The sequence below is a fragment of the Colius striatus genome, chromosome 5 (assembly GCF_028858725.1).
Source record: "Colius striatus isolate bColStr4 chromosome 5, bColStr4.1.hap1, whole genome shotgun sequence".
NCBI lineage: Eukaryota > Metazoa > Chordata > Aves > Coliiformes > Coliidae > Colius > Colius striatus.
The window spans coordinates 7306291-7326280 of record NC_084763.1 but is presented as its reverse complement, the minus strand read 5'-3'; the positions used below and the strand labels follow the sequence as shown (position 1 = coordinate 7326280).

Here is a 19990-nt window from a genome sequence, read left to right as displayed (position 1 = left end):
GAATGGAGCCTTGCAATCCTGAGAACTTGTCTAATTTTTCTCATCAATACCAGCTGGTCCAGTTAAAAATCTTGCAGTGCATATTAGGAGTGACATCTGATGTCATGTCCTCTAGAAACAGCAAAAACACAGTCTCTTCAAAGATATCTTTGAAGTAGGAAAGCCAGTGGAGACAGAAAAATGTACAGGGTGTGAATAGCTTTAATCAATTGTCCCACATTTCTTCCACTCCCTCATTTAAAAAAAGAAGTATTTTCTTTCTCAACAAATGTGGGCAGCTACTTATATTTTTCTATTTTTGCATGACTTTGTTAGACTTGTCAGCCACAAAAGCAGAAATGACAGATGAACCATCTTGCAACAAGAAAGTCTGACCTCTCGGTGTTTCACAGGGGAATCTCTTTTGCTCTGACAGATGTGAAAGATACGGCATCGTTACTTCAGGCAAGAGAGCTGATCCCTCTAGGCAAGCTCATACCTATTCATTATGAAGGAAAGTTTTGTTATTTGTGCCTTAAACTAGCTTAAGATTATAGAACATTTTTGAGTAGGAACATGATTTTTTTGTTTGGGTTGTTTTTGAGTAATTTCTTGTAAGTTCTTACATTCAGAGGGCTTCTGATCACTAAAAAATCACTCACAATGTTTAGATACGATTACACTTGAATGTGACTGAAGGTAGACCAATAAGGTTATAGAATCAATCCTGCCTCTTGCAACAGTCTCTCTGAGCTACATCTTTTCTTTACTTAAAACATACTGGGGAAGTGACAGAAACAGCTCTTGATTTATGCACACTGTAACAACGAGAGTGTTTGCAGAAAGAGAGATTTGAAAACATAAAATGTACCTAATTGTATGAATGATGGTTCTAGAAAACAGTGGCACATACGTAGTGACTACAGACATAGTCAATCTACTGTAGAATGAAAAGTTCATTCATAGTTTGGGGGTACTTTTGCAATTAATTTAGGCTTATCCTTGGTCTTGTGCAACAAAACCTTCTGCTGTTTATTCCTCCTACAGACCATAACCAAATGCAGGGGAAAATCCAGAGATCTTTTATAAAAGAACAATTGCCAGCATTGCTCCTTCTAGCTTTCAGTATAAAGTGTTCAGAGAAGACTGTGTGAGCACTAGGAATGAGGATGCTTTACTAGCTCTTTTGCATACAACAAGAGATGGCATATCTACAGTATTTTCAGTTTTCAGAAGGCTGACTGACCCACACTAAATCTTGGCTTAAATAATAGAAGGCAATTTCTAGTTCTTCACATTCAACTGCCTTGTAAGTGCCAGGGGCAGGAATTAGAGGGCTCAGAGATTCCACTTCATGCTATACACAAGGCACAGAAATCGAGTACAAGTACAAAATACACTTTTCATTTCATGGATCTGCTGATAAGCACTTACCAAAGAAGGTGGAAAAAGGAGGAGGAGGCAAGCTCACAGCCCACTTTTGGACTTCACTGAGCACAACTGACTCCTCCCCTCTTAGCCACATATCTACTGTATCACCACATCCAGCCAGAGTCCTAGGTGTGTAAAATAGTTGAAACCTACCCTGAGGATGAGAGCAAGGCAGCTGGCATGTGGAATTTGGAGTCTGTATTTCATGTTCTGCCTTTTCTGCATCTTTCTTCACCAAACAACAGCTAGAAGAAAATTGAAGTTTGTGTCCATAGTAAGTAGAAAGTTCATGTGCAAATGGAATGTCTTCAACACCTGTCACTTACTGCTCTTGTACTCTAGGGGAGGGGGGAAGGGGCACTTTATGAATACTTAATTGTTTCCTCCATATTCAAAATTCACTACTGCACTGTACAGAAAAAATAAGCCTCAATTTTAAATAAGAATTTGATAATTTTGTCTCCTTTGTGCAGTCCTGGATGAACCTAACTTTCTGGATTGACAAAGAATGTCAATAGCAGTAAGAGAAGAATCACACAGGATTCTTTTTTTGAATTGTAAAAGAGGCTTCCATAACTAAAGTGTGCAAAAACCTTCATGGAAGAGTTTCCCACTGTTCCAGTAGTTTTAATGCATTAACATGCAAAACAAGTTTCACTATGTGAAACCCAAACAAATGTGCAATGGCATTGAATAAGCAACTTGGAACCCGTGCTGTGAAACTAACACTGTTTGCAATGATTACAACGTACCATTTATTTGCAGGAAGTCTGAATCTTGTTCAGAACAATGCACATGGTTGCAAAATCTCTTAGATAGTTTTTAAGCTGCTGCTTTTGATTTTATTTCTCCCTACTTAGATTAAAAAAGAAAAAAGAATCTGGTGGTAACATTTTGAAATTAGACACATATCTGTAGGAATTATGCTGGACAAGGAAACCATTCATTGCAGGAAGGAAAAATCTCTATGTATCTTTATAAAGGTATCTTTTATCTGAAGTGAAATTCCAGAACAGGTTCAATGTTTACAGAGTAACAGTTCAGTCTATGTTTAGGTATTACATGACATTCTTACCACTTGTGATGAAAAAGTCAACATGTGTCTTTTTAAGGCTAATTTCTGTCAAGAAAGAGTGATTCACAGCAGTCAGCCACAGAAATTGTATCTGAGGCAGTAGTTTGGAGGGTGTCAGGAGGATGGAGTCAGGCTTTTCTCAATGATGTCCAATGATAGGACAAGGGGTACAAACTGAAACAGAAGAAGTTCCAAAGAAACATAAGGAAAAACTTCTTCACTGTTGAGGTGAGGGAACACTGGGAGGGGCTGCCCGGATGGGGTGTAGAGTCTCCTTCTCTGGAGACATTCAAACCCACCTGGATGAGTTCCTGTGTAACCTACTCTAGATGGTCCTGCTCTGGCAGAGGGCTTGGACTAGATGATCTTTAGAGATCCCTTCCAGCTGTTGAGATTCTGTGATTCTGTGAATTCCCTGTTAGCCCTACCAAAATATTAATGTTTTAATATTTCTGAAAAGTTACTTACATACTTCTGTTTGTTTTCTGTTGATTTAATGTTGTGGTCAAATACAATAAGTAAAATATATAAAACCTAAAATATATAAAACCTGAAATGTATAAAACCTCTTTAAAATATATTAGGATATTTTGTAGTTTTCATTACTTACAAAAATTTGAGTGAATTACTTTTCAAACACCAGGAAAAAAAAAACAAGAGTTACAAACATACAAAACAGGTGTTTTAGCTGTCTAGACCTAAGAAAAGCAATAGGAATGCTTTTAGCATCTGTCAGTTAAGAGTATCACTGTCATTGCATATTCCTTGTGACTGCACTAAATATATCCATGACAAAAAACTCCAATATCACAAAGGGAATTCCATTTATTTTATCAGGTATTTCGCCATGGTGATCATACCCCACAGGAATTCTTTCCAACTGACAAGCATAAAGAAGTTGCAAGGCATCAGGGATATGGACAGCTTACCAAGGTGTGTATGCTTACCTGGGCCAATGTACTGAAATATTGTAACGTGGTCTGTTGATCCTTGTTTTTTGGAACTTTGTTTTCACTTGCAGAATGCCCATGTTAGGCTGCCACACACAGAAAAAGACAGTCAAAGAATTTACTACGAAGCTACAGCTACACGCAGTCACTGATGTTAAATGACACCGAGTCAGCTTGTTCTGGTCCAGTAGCAGTGTATGTTGAATTGTTTGATTGCAGACTAGGGTCTTCTAGGAGGAGCCAGGCACTGTGGACTATCACAGTTCACCTGAAATCAAACGTGGAGTTTTAACCATCAGTAGCATAGGGTGGTGGAAATACTCACCCTCAATTGCTGCCAAGTAGGAATGCTTTCTAGCTGTGAACTGCCAAGATCAGTTCTAGCAGAAACTTCTCTCATGCTATGGCAGGGAAAGTTGATTTGAAACTCTATTCTAGTGCAGGCATTGTTGGAATACAGCAGAGCTGAGCTCATACACAAGAATCAGCTGATGCTAGTAACTAGCAGCAGCTAAGGCAACAGTAGAGTCCAGCTGCAGAAACCAAATCTTTGCACCAATTGTAATTTGTATCATCTGCCTCCTCTTGTGAATGCAGCTAAGGCTGAACTTCTGTGCTATCAGGCTGTAAAGGAAATGTGGGCACTGGGTTGTTTTAACTCAACTTCTCCACTCCCACCAGCAGTATCCACTGTGTCTGTGCTTCATTCCCTTTTCCCCATGATACATTGTTTGGTTGGAAAAATCCACTACTTATTTGCCCAGGACTCTGGCAACCAGGCAGCCTCACTGAAGCAGATAAGGTGTGCCAAAAGTCTGGATGAGTCAGTGGATAAAAGTTCCAGAAAAATGGCTATTGTGCATGTGTAGGCAGCCTGTGAGCAGTGTGTATATCTCTGCCAGGCTGCTATAGAATGTTTGCTCTCACACCTTACATCCAGAGGGTCCAGCACAATGGACACGTTTCTCTCTCCTGGGGCAAGTCGCCACTTGGCAGGTCTCCACCAGAATCAGAATAGAACAAACTGCCTGAGAGGTTCCTCTTCCTCACCATTAAGGAGGTATACCAAACTCCAATGCAAGGTCAGGCCTGTTTCCCCTCACATCATCTCACTTGAAAAAACAGGAGTAATAGACCAGCTTCCTATGCCATAACTCAGCTGTGACTCAATCATTTCACACACACACACGAGGCAGGCTCAGCAGTACCTGCCAGCTTGCTCCAGGGCGTGGAAGGCTTCAAAAGCTTCAGGATTTAACAACACACATATAGGGCAGGTTGGGGCAGAAGCCTAGGCCAAGCATTTACCCTAGGAAACTGGAAGCACAATTATAGCACCAGAAAGAGGTGATCACATCCACACGTTGTGGGCCACATCCAGCACACTGCATAAAGCCCTGAGTAACTTGGTCTGACTTCATAGCTGACTCTGCTTTGAGCAGGAGGTTGTACTAGAGACTTCACCTGAATTATCCTATGATCCTATGACTTAGAAAAGGACTTTAGGAAGCAATGAGTAACCACTGTACTTGAGAGTCCAGTGTAGAGTAATGATTACATCAGCAAAGTTGAATATGCTTCAGTTTAGGCCAGGAAATACCAGGTCTGAGTTAAAAGATGACAATACTGAGACCATTGTGGGGACATTGCATGTGATTCTCATGTCATATGTTTGCAAAATTATGTTGGTAAGTTGCAAAATGTTCAGCAAAGAGATACTAAAATGCTGAGTCCCATTTTGCTGGGAGATAAGAGAACTGTGACCTATTTAGTTTTACACAGAGCCTAAATGACTTTATTCCATCTTACTGGGAAGAAGAACTGTGATGGTAAAGAATGTGTCACTCAAAACCAGAACAAGACCCAGTGGCTGAAAGCTGGGGACATAGTCAGGCAAGAAGCAAAAATCAACGTTTCAGACTGTTGCTAATAATTAACCATTGCAGCAAAATACCTGAAGCTTGGAGGACTTTTGTTTGAAGGCCTCTGTTCAAGATTTTCCATCTTCCTGAAAAATAAGCTCTTGCTCAAGCTAAAACTGTAGCCTTCATATGGAATCACTGGTCATAGTCTATGGGATCCATATCCTGGACATGTCTTTATGGGCAGGTGTTCACTCTGTCTCTACTCCCCGTTAAACAGCTGTGAGCCAAGAATAGAACAGAAAGTAGAAAAATAGTGCTAGAACATCTCTATGCTTGCTTTAAGTCACCCTACCACATAGGCAGTCTTATTAGTTGGATACATATGTCTCTCCATAGAGCAAAATGCAAAACTGCATCCATAAGGTCAGGAAGATCAATGTAATGTTACTGCATTCTGTAAATACAGCAACTTCACTGCCTTCATCTCCTGTCTTCTTTCTTCCTTCCCTTTAGAAAAGTTCTTTATCAAAACAATATGAAATATTGTCTCATTTTCTGGTTGTAGGAATGGATGCATAGCACAGTTCTTGAGCCTCTTATGCTATTCTGTTACTTCTACAGCTTGGCATACAGCAACAGTACGAGCTTGGCCAGTACCTGCGGTGGAGATACTCTTATTTCCTGAGTGCTATATACAAGCAGTGTGAGGCAAGTACTGAATCTGGGAGGGAGGATGTTTCTCATGGAAGTTAATGGCCCTTCCTGAATGCATGAGAGTCTGAACCTAGTGCCCTTGGAGAAAACTTAATACTCATTGAATTCAATGTAATTTCAAAGTATCCTCGAAATTGTGGTTCAAAATGTGAAGGAAAGGCTTTTAGGGTGCATAGCAGGTTCAGATGCCTCAGTGCTGTATGACAGAATATCTATGTTGGATATCTCTAATGCTACACTTCCATATGGAGTGCAGATACAGCTTAACTTTCACTTAGGATCCAACTGTTCAGTGCATACACTGATATCCCAAAGCTTTGATGGTCCAATGGAGTCAGTCTTAACACTTTTCATTAAGACTCCTGAGGGAAATGTCATCATATTGCAGCTCCCATTTGCAATAAAATTTTATTCCAAGGCCCTATTCCAGTTTTGATCTTTCTCACTCCTCCCTCTATCTCAGTCCTTCTTCATCCCACTCCATTTTAATGACAGCTACCCCAGCACAGTAGCAGTCCCCCTCTTTCCTATCAAGAGAAAAAAAAAATCAACCCAAAATAACAGAAATGTCCTTCCAAAATGTTCTTCTGGGTTTTCTTTCCTGCTTCAGATTTATGTTCAAAGCACTGACTGTGATCACACACTCATGAGTGCTCAGGCATGTCTTGCTGGGCTGTACCCACTGACACAGAGCCAGATTTGGAATCCCAGAATCCTTTGGCAGCCAATTCCAGTTCACACGGTGCCACTGTCACACGATCACGTGAGTATAAACTAGGAGCATTTGTTTTCCCTTAGTCATTAGTAAAATACCTAGGAAAAGAGATGAAGGGGCAGGATAAAGGGCAAAAGCAATGAGAAGGACATTAGGTTACAAGTATTGTGCAGAAAGGCCTAATAAGCTGAGCAGAAATCTTGTCAAGAGTTTCCATAGGAATAACTTACATATCAGAGACCTGGAATTAACAGAAAAAGGAAGAAAAACAGAAGTCCTAGGTACAGAGGAAAAGAATTAAACTGTAATGTGAGTAAACAACTATAGAAGTAGATTAATCCTAAACTTATCACAAATATGAGTTTCTTTTTGAGAAGAGGAAACGTAACTCTTCCCACTAGTACTTCAACATATCTTAGTCCTCAACCAATGGCAAAAACAAAAGAATTGTTCTAGAACTTTCTTTACAGTGAGAATTGAGTGATAGTATTGTTTTCCTTGAACTTTGGAAGTCACTTGGAGAGTTAATGGAGAAAAGTAAAAGGAAGGAGGACTTGGAGCTTTAAGAGCATGAGTTAATAGGACAATGTATTTATTCATCTCCCTTCCTCAACTCCTCACCTTGAAGCTGTAAGGAATTTTGTGGATAGCAGCTCTGTACCTTACATATACTTGTTCTAGAGAGGAAAGCTGGGCAGTGTACAGTAAGTGTACAGTATGAATCACTGTTTGGGAGAGGAAGTTTGCATATGTGATGCAAGATAAATTATGTGAGATTACAAGTCTGGTTAACACAGTCTGTGACAATAGGGGAATCAGTTAAATAGATCATGAAGCAACGGTTCTCACCTTGGAGTGATGAATCCATGAAGTCAGAGGTTATGGAAACGTGTGTCTTCCTGTTCGTGCACAAAGCCTGGTGTAGAGTCAGGAGCTGCTTTGGACACTGTCACAGATGGTAGTATCCCAGAAAACAGTCAAAAATGCCTGGCCAGTATCAAAACCACTAGTAAACTCAGCAAGCAGGTGCTGCACTTCATTCATGTCTAGGGGAAGTTTATTCAAACAAATCATAAAGTCATGAACATATACACAGTTTTCATCCTTTTTTCAACTATTTGTGTTTTAACTCCACTCATGTTTACTACATACACAGGTTAAGCTTGAGACTACATGAATCCTACCACTCAAAACAAGTGTCCACCTTTTATTGGTAAAGTCACGCCCGTTCATGAACCTATGGTTCTAATTCAAAAACAGTTCTTCTGGAATAGAGATATTACATTTCTTAAAAGAACAAGGAATTGCTGTGAAATTTTTCAAGCTAATTATTCCTTCAGGACTCTCAAACCCTTTTTAAAAGTTTTTGTGGTTTTTAACTGTGGGACTATATAGACAGAACTTTATTACTGGAAAAAGGACAAAAAGAACATTAGAGAAAAATACTAATACCTCAGTGTCAAATTTAGGTTCAATTTTTGTTTAAAATTTAACACAAAAAACTTAAAATGAGGAGAAACTCAGTTTAACTTAGATAAATTAATTAACAAATTCCTGTTATCCCAGTCTCATGTAACCTTTAAGCTTCATGTGTCTTGAATTAATGAAACAGAGAAATGTATTTGAGAAACTTCACAAGTTTCTACCATTTAGCTGAACTAAATGAAGCTGTGGTAAGTCCACTCAATACAGATGGGCACGCACAAAGCTTCCCAATGGGGTACAGTTGCTGCTTGGTAATTTGTTGCATTAAAAAAAGTGACGGTGTGTTTAAAGACTGAACAACGAGTGAAATCATCCCTGGGGAAGCCAAGCACAAAGTAGATCACGAGGGCTTGTGTAGTCTTCTGTCAAGGGACAAATTTCATCTTGTGTAAATGAATCCTTTAACTTTGTACTACCGCAGCTATTACTCCCCTAAACATTTAAGGACCATTTTGTAAGTAGTCATCAGTATGACTCCGACAGTCCTCAAGATTAATATCCTTGAAAACTACATTCCCAAATTATTTTTCAGCTTGTCCTAACTAGCACAGCCAATCAGAACAACAATCCTGCAAGGGTATGTTGAATTGCAGAACAAGAAGCACCTTGCTTAACCAGTGTTTTGCAATTTTCTTTTCAGTTGCTATACTTACCTTTCTCACACTGCCCAAAATTCAACGAGCTCCTGAGAGAAACCTTTGCAACGAGGGATTTCCAAAGGCAACTAAAGCAGTACAGGGTAAAGTATTTTCAGTTCTGGAAGTTAAATTGTTAATTAAAATGTACCACTTCTGTCCATATTATCTAACAGATAAGTTTAAAAAATGACAGTCAATATTCCCTTCCACATCTCTAATCTTCACCAGGGGTGTAGACAACATATCCAGAAACCAATTATAAAAATATAGATCCAGCTAGACTGGACTATTTTCAACAATTGAAAATTGTGAGTCATAGAAAAGAGGAATTACCAACTCTTGCAAAAAAGACAGTCCATCAACCCTCTAAGAGAGCAGACAAAACAAAATACTCAGATCAAATCAGTACCAATACCTCTGAAATCATTTCGATATCTCTCTCAGTTTACTCCCACGTAGAGCAGCTCCTCTGACACTTCTGTCTCTATGAAACTTTGCTAGTTCAGATCCCTCTTGCATCACAAAAAGTTCACAGCTCAATTCCACAGTTTTTCTATAACAGTCTCAGATTTTTTCTCAAATATCTGTTCATGTGTCACGTCTAAAGTCTTCACTCAGGTGTTTACTTGTGTTTCGTTCTTGCCTCTGTAGACCAGTAAATCTTTGCCCTAAGTCTGTAATCACTTGTCTGTTCTGCTGCAGCATTCTTCTTCACAGGTTTATTTAAAATCACATTATCACAATCACTTGTTTTACCACTTACCTGTCTTTAACCACTGTTTTACCACTGACCTCAGCTATCTATCTGTAGCTCTGCATCTGGGTATTATATGAAGTTAATCATAACTTGAACTTTTATCGAATTTACATCATACCACCCTTCTGCTCAGTACCAGCATCAGAATTATCACACTTCCTTTAAGCATTCACGGCTTCTACCCCCATCTGAACATTTTTATCAAGCATAAAGCACCACCATACTTCAAATCTAAACTCAGATCACCTGCCTTGTCCAGATTAATAAGCCAAATTCCCTTAGCACTAGGTAATGGTTCATCGCTTAAGAGCAAAATGTAAAGACTATCTTGTTTCCAAAAATTGCTGTGTATTAGTATGGCAGTGTCAAGAGGCCCTCTGTACTACAAGTTTGCTTTTTAATTTTGTATTCCAGCCATTTCTGAAATTTTTAGCCACTCATACGGGATACTCATTGAAGAAGTTGAACACTGAAAGAATTCAGAAGCTCTCTGACACTTTACACTATGAGGTAAATAATGTAAAGAAAATTCCCAAAGTCCAACAGAAATATTTACACTTCCTCCAAATTGTTTTTAGCTCTTATTTCTATTGTTTGTAAGACACCAAAGGAGGTTAGGTCTGTGCTTCAAAGCTTTTTTTAACAACAAGCTATTTTCAGCGTCTTCCCCAGAAACCCTCACCTGACGTCAAACTTACAACTGAAATTCCTGTAAAGACACTATGAGTGCTGTAAGGAACACAAACCAATGGCATAGCACATTGAAGATCCTGTCAATGACTGCATATGGATAATTGGCCAAAATCATATCTTTGGATAAAATTGTATTGTTACTCTTCCAAACCCCATCACGAGATACAAAGGAATGAAATATGTTGTTGGCAAAGAAACATATGCAATGTTCCACAAAGATTTTATGCAAATTGTATAAGCAAGAGGAGTCCCAAAACATACATGGACAGTAGTAGAGTATTTTTAGGAATTAGCAGCCATTGGAATGACACAAATGGTTATTTGTGCAAGTTTGGCAGCTTGTTCCAAGCAAAAGAACTGGGCACATCACAAAGAAGAATGGATTTTATAACAAAAGGGGTATTGTGATGCCATATTGTCACAGTTATCTGGGTCCCACAGTCTGGTACCTCTGCCTAGGATTTGAAAAAAATCCTGAATGCCTTTAATTGAGCAACAAGCCCCACTTCATATCCCTTCAAAGCCTAGACTTGCCTCAGCTGAAGCAAGTGAAAATTGTGGTCTTGTGTTACAAAGATGTTATTGCAGGCAGCTTTCACTACAAATTCTTTAATGTATAGTTATTTTCAAACTCAAATATTAATGATAAATTAGTCATAAGTACTGGGGTTAACTCTACAAAACTATGGTAGTTTTAAGGTGGATTTCACAAGCAACACTTGGTCTGATGCTCATGACTTTACCTTCTGTCCTACAGTTTCTGCAAAGATCCAGCTTTGGTCAGTCTTGAATGAGATGTAAGGTAGAGTTTTAGGTGAAATGAAAGGTTAATATGTTGGGACACCTCCCTGTAATTTATGTGAGGTCATCTTTTCCATATTTTTCGATGCAGGAGAGCTCAGGATCATATTTTTTTTTGTTTCAATTACTATATCATACTGAGAAACCAGAGAAATGTGCAAAAACAATGGCTCCCATCAGGAGTCAAGCTAAATCCTGCAAGACAATATCAATTAGTTGTATATTTACTTCCAGTGGTAGATTTGATGAGCTTTGGTCCTTCATACTATTCAGTGAAGACTCTGAGGGTATCAACTAAGACGCCTGCCACAAAAGCTATTCTCATCCTTTAAAGCATAGAAAGGGAGCTTTCTTACATAGTTTTTTTTAACACAGTCCATGTAGTTATAGTAGCATGCACCTCTCTGTTACTTTTGGTCAAGTGTCATTAGACTTTCAGGTAACTTGGACATTGAGGTGCTTGCTTACCTATAGCATTGCCTTACATGGCATGCAGTAGCCAATTCTTTCCTCAAGACACAAGTCACATTTGTCAGAAGAGAAGGTGATAGATACATTGTGACCTGAGCTGGTTTAACCTAGTATGTCTGATTGTTTCATTTGTTTAAACAAATGCTTTACATAGTTTGCATTTTCCTTAGAACTCATTGTTACAAGAACACTCCCTCTGGTGAGCTCAGTCCAGTGGCTCACATCCACAGAGGTTACATTGCACTAAAGGAAAGATAGCAATCTTCTTCAAACAGTAACTGAGGGTAGTGCAAAACAGGGCTGTTGGGCATACCTTCCCTTCTCACAATTGTGATCATTAATATATCTTGGGTTGTATCCAAAAGAAAAGATTAATCCATTCCACTTTAGCTTGAGGACTGTGTCAGTATCCAATAGATCTGCTATAAGTAGGTATGAATTCCATCTGTATATCTAATCCCTATACATACACCTCATACTTCAGTATATCCAAATTACAGCTATTCATATTCATACTTGATCTCTGGATCTCACTCACATCTTGGAGCTGTCAGCCCTTAAAAGCCTGACATCTATATGGGATTTGTTTCAGTAAAGATCTCGGGATATATCCCAGTAGAGGGCTGAAAGAGTCATAAAAATGGTTTTTTCTGCACCTGACAACTGCATTAGCAATTGGCATAAATAATGCCAGTTGCTTTTTGCATAATTTTTACTGTTATACTTCCTCTTCTTGTTGAATACTGCCCTTCAAATTTTATTTAAGCAATCTGTTTATTTTATTATAAAGAGAAAATATTACTTGCGTGAAACATTCAGAATTTGTTCTGGCACGCATTTTGCACCAGAACAAACAACAACAGCAGGAATCAGTAAGAAAATCATCATGGCTTTTTTTTTGTTTCTTCACTGCAGGATATTAACAATTACACTTTACCTGCTTGGGCTACTCATGGTGTCAGGACCAAGCTGATAAAGCTCTCAGAATTGTTATTGCAGGCGGAATTTGGGTTCCACAAACAAACACAAAAATCCCGTTTGCAGGGAGGTAAGCTGAATTCTCACCCCATTTAAAACTAAGAGTAGAACTGGAAAGAAGGGGTCTATAACAAATGTTGCTACCAATTCCATAGTAGAGCTATGAAAGACAGGCTTGGCAGTGTTAGGTTGGTGATTGGAATCAATGATCTTAGTCTTTTCCAATCATTTTCATTCTATGATTCTGTGTGGATATTGGTGATCAGCACTGAAAGATTTTGACAAATGGAATGAGATGGTGAGGATATGAATCACAATTATCCTCTTCCAGCATTATCAAGGAGTCATCATTTTGGTTACACTGTATAAGAAATGCAAAGTCGTATACAGATTCTTGCTGAACTGAATAAAGGCTGAATTTAATGTAAGCCACCATGATTAACTTATTTAACCAGATATTATTTGTAATAATCTCTAGTAACTTTGTTGCCTAACGAGCTGCATACTCCCTTACTGGGAGTACTAAAATGCTAACATACTGGCACAGCCATTGATTTCATTCACATAGTCTGGCTTACAGCTTTTCAGCAGTTAACACTGACAAAATACAGACAACCATATAATTTAAGAAGACCCAGAGTCCAAAGGGTATTCTCTTTCTCTGGAAATCAGGAAGTGAATGGAGTTACACACAAAAGAGAGTGGTATCCATTACTATGCTCTTGCATCGGTCTGCTGGCACAAAGCAGCTGTGAATGTACTGTTTGAAGCTGTTGAGGCTATTAGAGATCCTCAAAACATTTTACACAGGAATAAAATAGAGCCAATGCTCATATAAAAGACAGTATCAGGCATTCTGCACAAATCACCTCTAAAAATTGAATAAATCTGGTGTGTTTAAAGACAGATTGTGTTAGAACAGAAACGAGTGATACAGATGTTAACATGAGCATCTCTTTCATCCTGTTTTCTTCCAGGTATTCTTTTAAAAACTCTACTGAAGCATATCTCAGCTGCTAGAAAGCCTTCACATCAGAAAAAAATGGTTATGTACTCTGCGGTGAGTCCTTCCTGTTTCTTTTATGCTCTCTTTCTGCACTTATTAAATGCAGTCAAACCATGAAACTTTACCTCTTTCATGAAATAGAGCCACAAGTGTTTTATATCTGGTTAACCCTAAATGTCACTGGATTATTTTTATTCTTTAACAAACAGATACTACTTTGAAATCTGCAGCATTCTATTTTCCACCTGATGTCATGGCTTGTTTCACTGTAATATTATTTTAGTTGAGCAGAGAACTGGAACAAACATGTCTCATGTTTTATTAAACCTCTGTCACAAAGATAATTTAGAAACAAACCTCCTGTTTCCTGCATCTTTTTAGATGCAAAAAAAAAGGTGGGGAAAAAATAAGTTCATTATTTTAGAATCACAGAATCTCAAGGGCTGGAAGGGACCTCAAAAGATCATCTAGTCCAATCCCCCTGCCAGAAGGTCTCATGAAGGCAAATATTCAATTTTGACATTGTCATTAGAGAAGGAAATTTTTGCGTTGCTCTTGGTACAAAGCTCCTAATTCTGAACTGCAGCTAGGTTATAACCTCGGAGGTGTATACCAATCAAAGAGCTTACTGATCTGACCTCAGATACTCTTTACTTCACATGCAAAAGCTCAAGTTCTTTTCAAAAGAAGTGTTAACAGCTCCTACTAGCTCTGATAAGAACTACAAGTCACTAAGACTTCTTAAATATTTACATGTATGTCCACTTGTTACAAGCAACATATCAGTTTGTGTGGTCATAAAGGACAGTATTTACTCAATGTTGCAAAGGACAGAGGGTAAGTATTAATGAGGCCACACAATACTAAGTGGACAGATAATATGCTGAACATACTGTTAAATAATAGGTGTATGCAACCATTTTCAATAGGCCTTCAATTAATGGTTCCTTCTCTTTACAGCATGCAGCCACTATTGTTGCCTTACAGATGGCACTCAATGTGTTTAATGGGAAATTGCCTCCTTACAGTGCCTGTCATTTTTTTGAACTTTACCAGGAAAAAAATGGGTAAGTATCTGCAAGTTGTACTGCTAACATATACTTTTTCAAAAAAAGCAACATACTGATACCCCAGACTAATTAAACTGGCCAAGCAAGGTTCATGACACATGAAAAGGTTATAGATTGCTTTAGTTATTATAATTCTATCATAATTATATATCAACAACTTAATAATTATTGACATTAGTAGAATCATAGCACAGCAGTGTGAAAACCCTCTATATATCACTTAATTACAGTTACAGGAGGATTTACCATATCCTTTTTCTCTGTTTAACCCCTTGAATCTCTACCAAAAAGACAAACTATATGCAAATTAGTGTTAACCATCTATTGTTTAAAAAGGCCTCTTCAAATTAGCAATGATACATATTAATAATCAAGTAGAATCACTACAACATGGAAAGATTGTGTGGTTAAGCATATCTAACGTTCTTTTGGCCTTTCTGTATTTTGAAACAGGCAATACACCATAGAAATGTACTATCGGAATAACTCCTTGAGAGAGCCTCACCCCCTCACTCTCCCTGGCTGCAAATTTCGCTGTCCACTGGAGAGATTTACTCAGTTGGTCTCTCCAGTCCTAGTACACTATTGGCCAAGAGAATGTAGGACATAAAAAGAGGTAAGTTAAGTGCTTTGGGCACAGGTATCATAAAATAGAGTCAGGATTACATCATCTGCCAAGAGCTCGTTTGAAGTAACTAGCATTTTCATCAAGGTCTGGTCTGCAATGACAAATATGCAGATCCAGTAGACAGAATTGTACCCGTGGCTGTAGTTTCTACTCCATTGATACATTTATCTATTCCAGCCTAACTTTCTGGAGAAATGGAATCAAGGATGATTATACTTTAGGGTACTATCTTTCATGGTTTTTTGTTTGTTTGTTTTAGTACAGTCAAAAAGACTTTCAGTAAGCAGATACAACTGCACTGAATTGTAACAATTCATCTTATCTTCTCTAACTGTAGAGTGTTTGTCCAAGATGATTAAGAACATTACACATTCCCTTGATTTTAGGAGACACTAAGAGATCAAAACAGATTCATTCTGAATAGTACACCAGACTGACGTCAGAATGTCAAACATATACAGACACATGTTGGCATACTGACACATTCATAGAATTATAGAATCACAGAACGGTAGGGGTTGGAAGGGACCTTTAGAGATCATCCAGTCCAACCCCCCCTTGCAGAAGCAGGTCCCCCTAGATCAGGTCACACAGGAACTCATCCAGGCAGGTTTTGAAGACCTCCAGAGAAGGAGCCTCCACATGCTCCCTGGGCAGCCTGTGCCAGGGCTCCCTCACCTCACACTCAGATAGTTTTTCCTTATGTTTCAATGGAACTTTTTGTGTTCCAGCTTCTTTCCATTACCCCTTATCTTGTTGTCTACATCTCCATATCAGGCTGTTTAGCTTTTGATTTTGATCACTGATGATACCTACCTTCACAGAATGAGGGAACAGAAAGGCAGGGAATTACATGATCTCTCTTGCTCTATATTCCTCAAGGGAGATGAAAAGCAAAGAGGCCTCAGGATTCAACAGTGTCTCCACGTTTTTGATGATCAAATGTTGTACCTAATGTTAAAAAATCCCATTTGGCTTTCTGAGTCACTGATGTCAAGCCGGATTTGAAATGTTAGAGACTAGAAGAATGCAGACAAGCCAACTCACCTGCTTGCAAATAAATTCCTGTTAAGTATCTTGAATTCATGAACAGACTGGAGCTACTTTAGCCAGAATGAATTTATAATTAGCAGCTAATGATTCACTAACTACATTTCTTCACTATATTCATTGCTCACAAGTTCTCAGGAAATATATCAGGAAATTACCACATTTAATTGCAAAAGGTAATTTGTCAGGGGGAAGGGAAGGCTGATTCTGACTAATACAGTCATGGAAGATAAAATACTTCATGATTATACTGTGGTGCTTAGTTATCTAAGTTTTGTGGAAATTAGTTTCTCTCCCCCCTTCACAAAGTGCAACTGAGCAAGTAAATAAAGAAAATTACTTATCAGATAATCAAAATTTGGCATTAATAAAGACACAAATACTTAGCCTTGAAGTTCAACACAAAGGCTACACATCACTTCAGTTCTCAAATTTTGCTTAAATAGAAGCTAGACAGCCAGGTATTTTACACCAAGTCCAGCACCACTGCTCACAATTGCCTTTATTAGTGATCTTGAGTGCTGAAAACCCATACAGACCACAGCAGAGATTAAAAACAAATACTACTCTACAATGAATGTATTTGTCATATTGTCATAGAAAAACTTGCCATTTTCTCCAATTTTATCCTGGTTCAGAATGGTTCTATCTCAGCAACTCTCTGCTGTGCATGAGTGGCACTTGGGAAAATGCCAAAGCACATGGACCCACAGCCTGCACAGTGCAGCACGCTGACAGAGGGACAGCACTGTGCATTACCAGTTCTCAGTGAATGCAGATGGGCTCGATCTTTAACACCAGCAAGCTGAAGAGTGATGCTAGGAGTTTACAGATCACATTTACACGTAACATACACAGCTGCAACATCACTGATTTCAGCTGGTTTCAGCTTTGTTCAAAAAAATCACTTCAAATATTGTCCTTTGCTGATGCATATGTTAATTCTTTGACTAGAACATTTGATGAATTGAAGCCCATTACTGGGATGTTTTAGAATGAAACCCAGGAGTGTGACTGGGCTCAGAAATGTACCTTATGTAGCTATTCCACATGGAAACATGACTTCCCAAACATAGAGCTATTTCCAGGAAATTATTCAGTGAATCTTCATGGAGATGATTTATGTCCCTAGTACAGGGAAATAAAGGAGTTAGGAGAAAATTGCTATTACAGGTCACAAAAGAGTAACAATATTTGAGGGTAGTATAATTCCACATGTGTAATTCCTCTATATGGTGATGCTCAAGGTAGGGCAACGTAAGAAGGATTACATAGGAAGTAGAGACAGCTCAACATATTTCTCTGTGCTCTTTTAGCTGCTCAGGAAGGTTTCAGTGTGGATTGGCTCACCTTTCCAACACACTTCTCACCATTTGAGCTGACTTTCCCTAATTCCATCAAAATGGGACCAGATTTCTGTTCTTAGTCTGAGCTACCCCTTTGTTGAGGCACTATTAACACATTTGCCATATCTTTTTTGAGAATGAGGCCAAATGATAAAAATTATTCTCTCTTTTGTCTTACTTTTAGGTGTTCTCTCCACGATTTTCAGCGTGATTAGCTTTATAAAACAACTTATTCCACACTGTGATGTGACTACAGTCATTTCTCAGAACTTCCATCAGCATGACCAACAGTCTCCTGATCTCTGTCAAAAGAAAACATTCCTCAGTACAGAAAGCAGCGACTTCTTCATGAACATTATTTTATCACATGGTAACACCTAAGTGCAATACAAAACCATAGTAATTTTTCAAGATCTATTAATTCCAAAGGGTCTTTGCCAGAACTAATTCAAGAATGTAATTGCAGTTATAGTGTTTTGAAGGGCTATAGCCTTAATTTACAGCAAAACTGGAAAATAACGTCTGAAGGAGTGTTGCCCTCTTTTGAGGAATGAGACAACTTCCAGAATTGGTGAGGGAAGCAGTGCTTTAAAAGGAGCCCCCAAAAGAAGGAGTCATTCTAGTGTCCTTATATTTTATTTTATTCAAGAAAAAAGCATTTCAGAAAAAAACAGATCCCAGGAGCTTCACAAATGAGGATAATGGGTGTTTGCTTATCTAAGAGATGTCTGTCTTATACATGCACAAATATTCAACTTCTGCAGAGAAGGAAGGTGAGGCTTCTGGAAGAATGGACCATGAATCCAGATCTAAGAGAAGCTTACAAACAGCCAGGCTGGCTACCATGAAGAACTGGCAGGCAACTGGTTGACCCAATAAAGCTATTGAGACATTCTATCTCTTTCCAAAGAGACAGCAAGGCTGCTAAGTGTTAATTCTGAAAGAAAAATAATTTGTGGTTTCAAACAGCTGTTCAGTCATCTTCCTTTTGTTATGTTACCTTAATTGTGTACTCTCCTCTGATTATATAAAGTCTGTGCTTCAGGGAAGTCTGTAAGTCCATGTTTTTCTTGATATTAACAATAAAAAGATCCTAGTGGCAACACAAAGTTAAAAAAATACAAAGCTATATGCCAGTTCAAGCACACAAAACACACTGGGCAATCCTTCCCTAGTTACATTTTCTAGTACTCTTATTGTAAAAACAGCTTGTATTCTTACTACGAAAGCTGGATCAGAACAATTAGATGCAGTGGTGCTGGACTTGGTGTAAAATACCTGACTGTCCAGCTTCTACTTAAGCAAAATTTGAGAACTGAAACAATGTGCAGCCTTTGTGCATCCTTAGCTGAAGCCACTTCTCATAAAACACCAATAGAAGGTCTCCCTTTTCCAGCACACCATCAGACCATGTCTTCTTGCTACATGCCTCAGCAAATGTACTTTGAACAACCTGATTTCTGCTGAGCAAAATTAAATTTCAAACTTAACTTCCAAATCAAGATATTTCAAAATCATTTTATTCCCCTCATCCCTATTCAATAGAAATCCCACCACACACGTTTTGGGGGGGTTGTTCTTAGGACTATCACTGTAGAAACGCAGAAAAGATTTCCTTCATACCTTGCTTACTCCAAGGAAAAATAACCATCAGGGTTCATTAGGACTGAAACATCAAGCCCAGATCCTGTTGTATGAAGGCAAACTCAAGATGTCAGTGAACAAATAACAAAACACTCTAAATGATGTTTTACTACAACTGCACCAGCTGACTCCATTTGAAATCCTATCCCATAGCCTTTTGTGGGTATGCAAAACAGTTTCAGTTTAGTTCCTCTTAAAGAAATGAGAAAACAATTACAGTTCAGCTTTGAAATTATTTTGAATGCAAAGGAATTTTTTATATCATGTTGAAAAAGCAGCATCACATGAAAATGCAGCTCCATCCCTTCTTTCACAAACAGTGCATAGACAGTCCAGTCATATTTTAAAGAGGACTTGCTGTAATATCATATGACAATACAATATTACAATAGTCACAGATGCTGTAATATAGGTGAGATGTAGCTCGTGATGTTCACCATTTTTCCTTTCATACGCTAAAACAATGTCAGCAAGATGGGAAATGAACAACAGAAAAGCAACGGTACTTTTGTGCTGCCTGGGAAATGCAGCACTGGACTGCTCGGTCTATAATTTTCTCCTTTTCTCTTTGGGTTATTTACTGAGTGAAGTGACTACAAAAAAAAACAAGAAACAAAAAAAAACCACCCCAAACTCTGTATAATTCACAAATATGGATCAAATTCATTGACTGATTTTGATTTGTTTCACGGTA

At 38.4% G+C, this 19990-nt stretch overlaps 1 protein-coding gene across 1 annotated transcript; it reads left to right on the top strand.

Moving 5' to 3' along the window:
- The first annotated feature begins 1570 nt into the window (after positions 1-1570).
- LOC104563312 (prostatic acid phosphatase-like) lies at positions 1571-15238 on the top strand. The gene is made up of 10 exons (XM_061996706.1): positions 1571-1684; positions 3323-3418; positions 5922-6008; positions 6625-6777; positions 8855-8953; positions 10024-10119; positions 12490-12622; positions 13530-13612; positions 14519-14625; positions 15082-15238. The coding sequence occupies exons 1-10, from the start codon at positions 1571-1573 to the stop codon at positions 15236-15238; spliced, it is 1125 nt and encodes a 374-aa protein (XP_061852690.1).
- Positions 15239-19990: the final 4752 nt, after the last annotated feature.

Coding starts and splice junctions, on each gene's coding strand:
- LOC104563312 (XM_061996706.1), top strand. CDS start 1,571: ATGAGAGCAAGGCAGCTGGCATGTGGAATTTGGAGTCTGTATTTCATG. Junction 3,419..5,921: donor GATATGGACAGCTTACCAAG/GTGTGTATGCTT, acceptor TTACTTCTACAG/CTTGGCATACAGCAACAGTA. Junction 13,613..14,518: donor AAATGGTTATGTACTCTGCG/GTGAGTCCTTCC, acceptor TTCTCTTTACAG/CATGCAGCCACTATTGTTGC.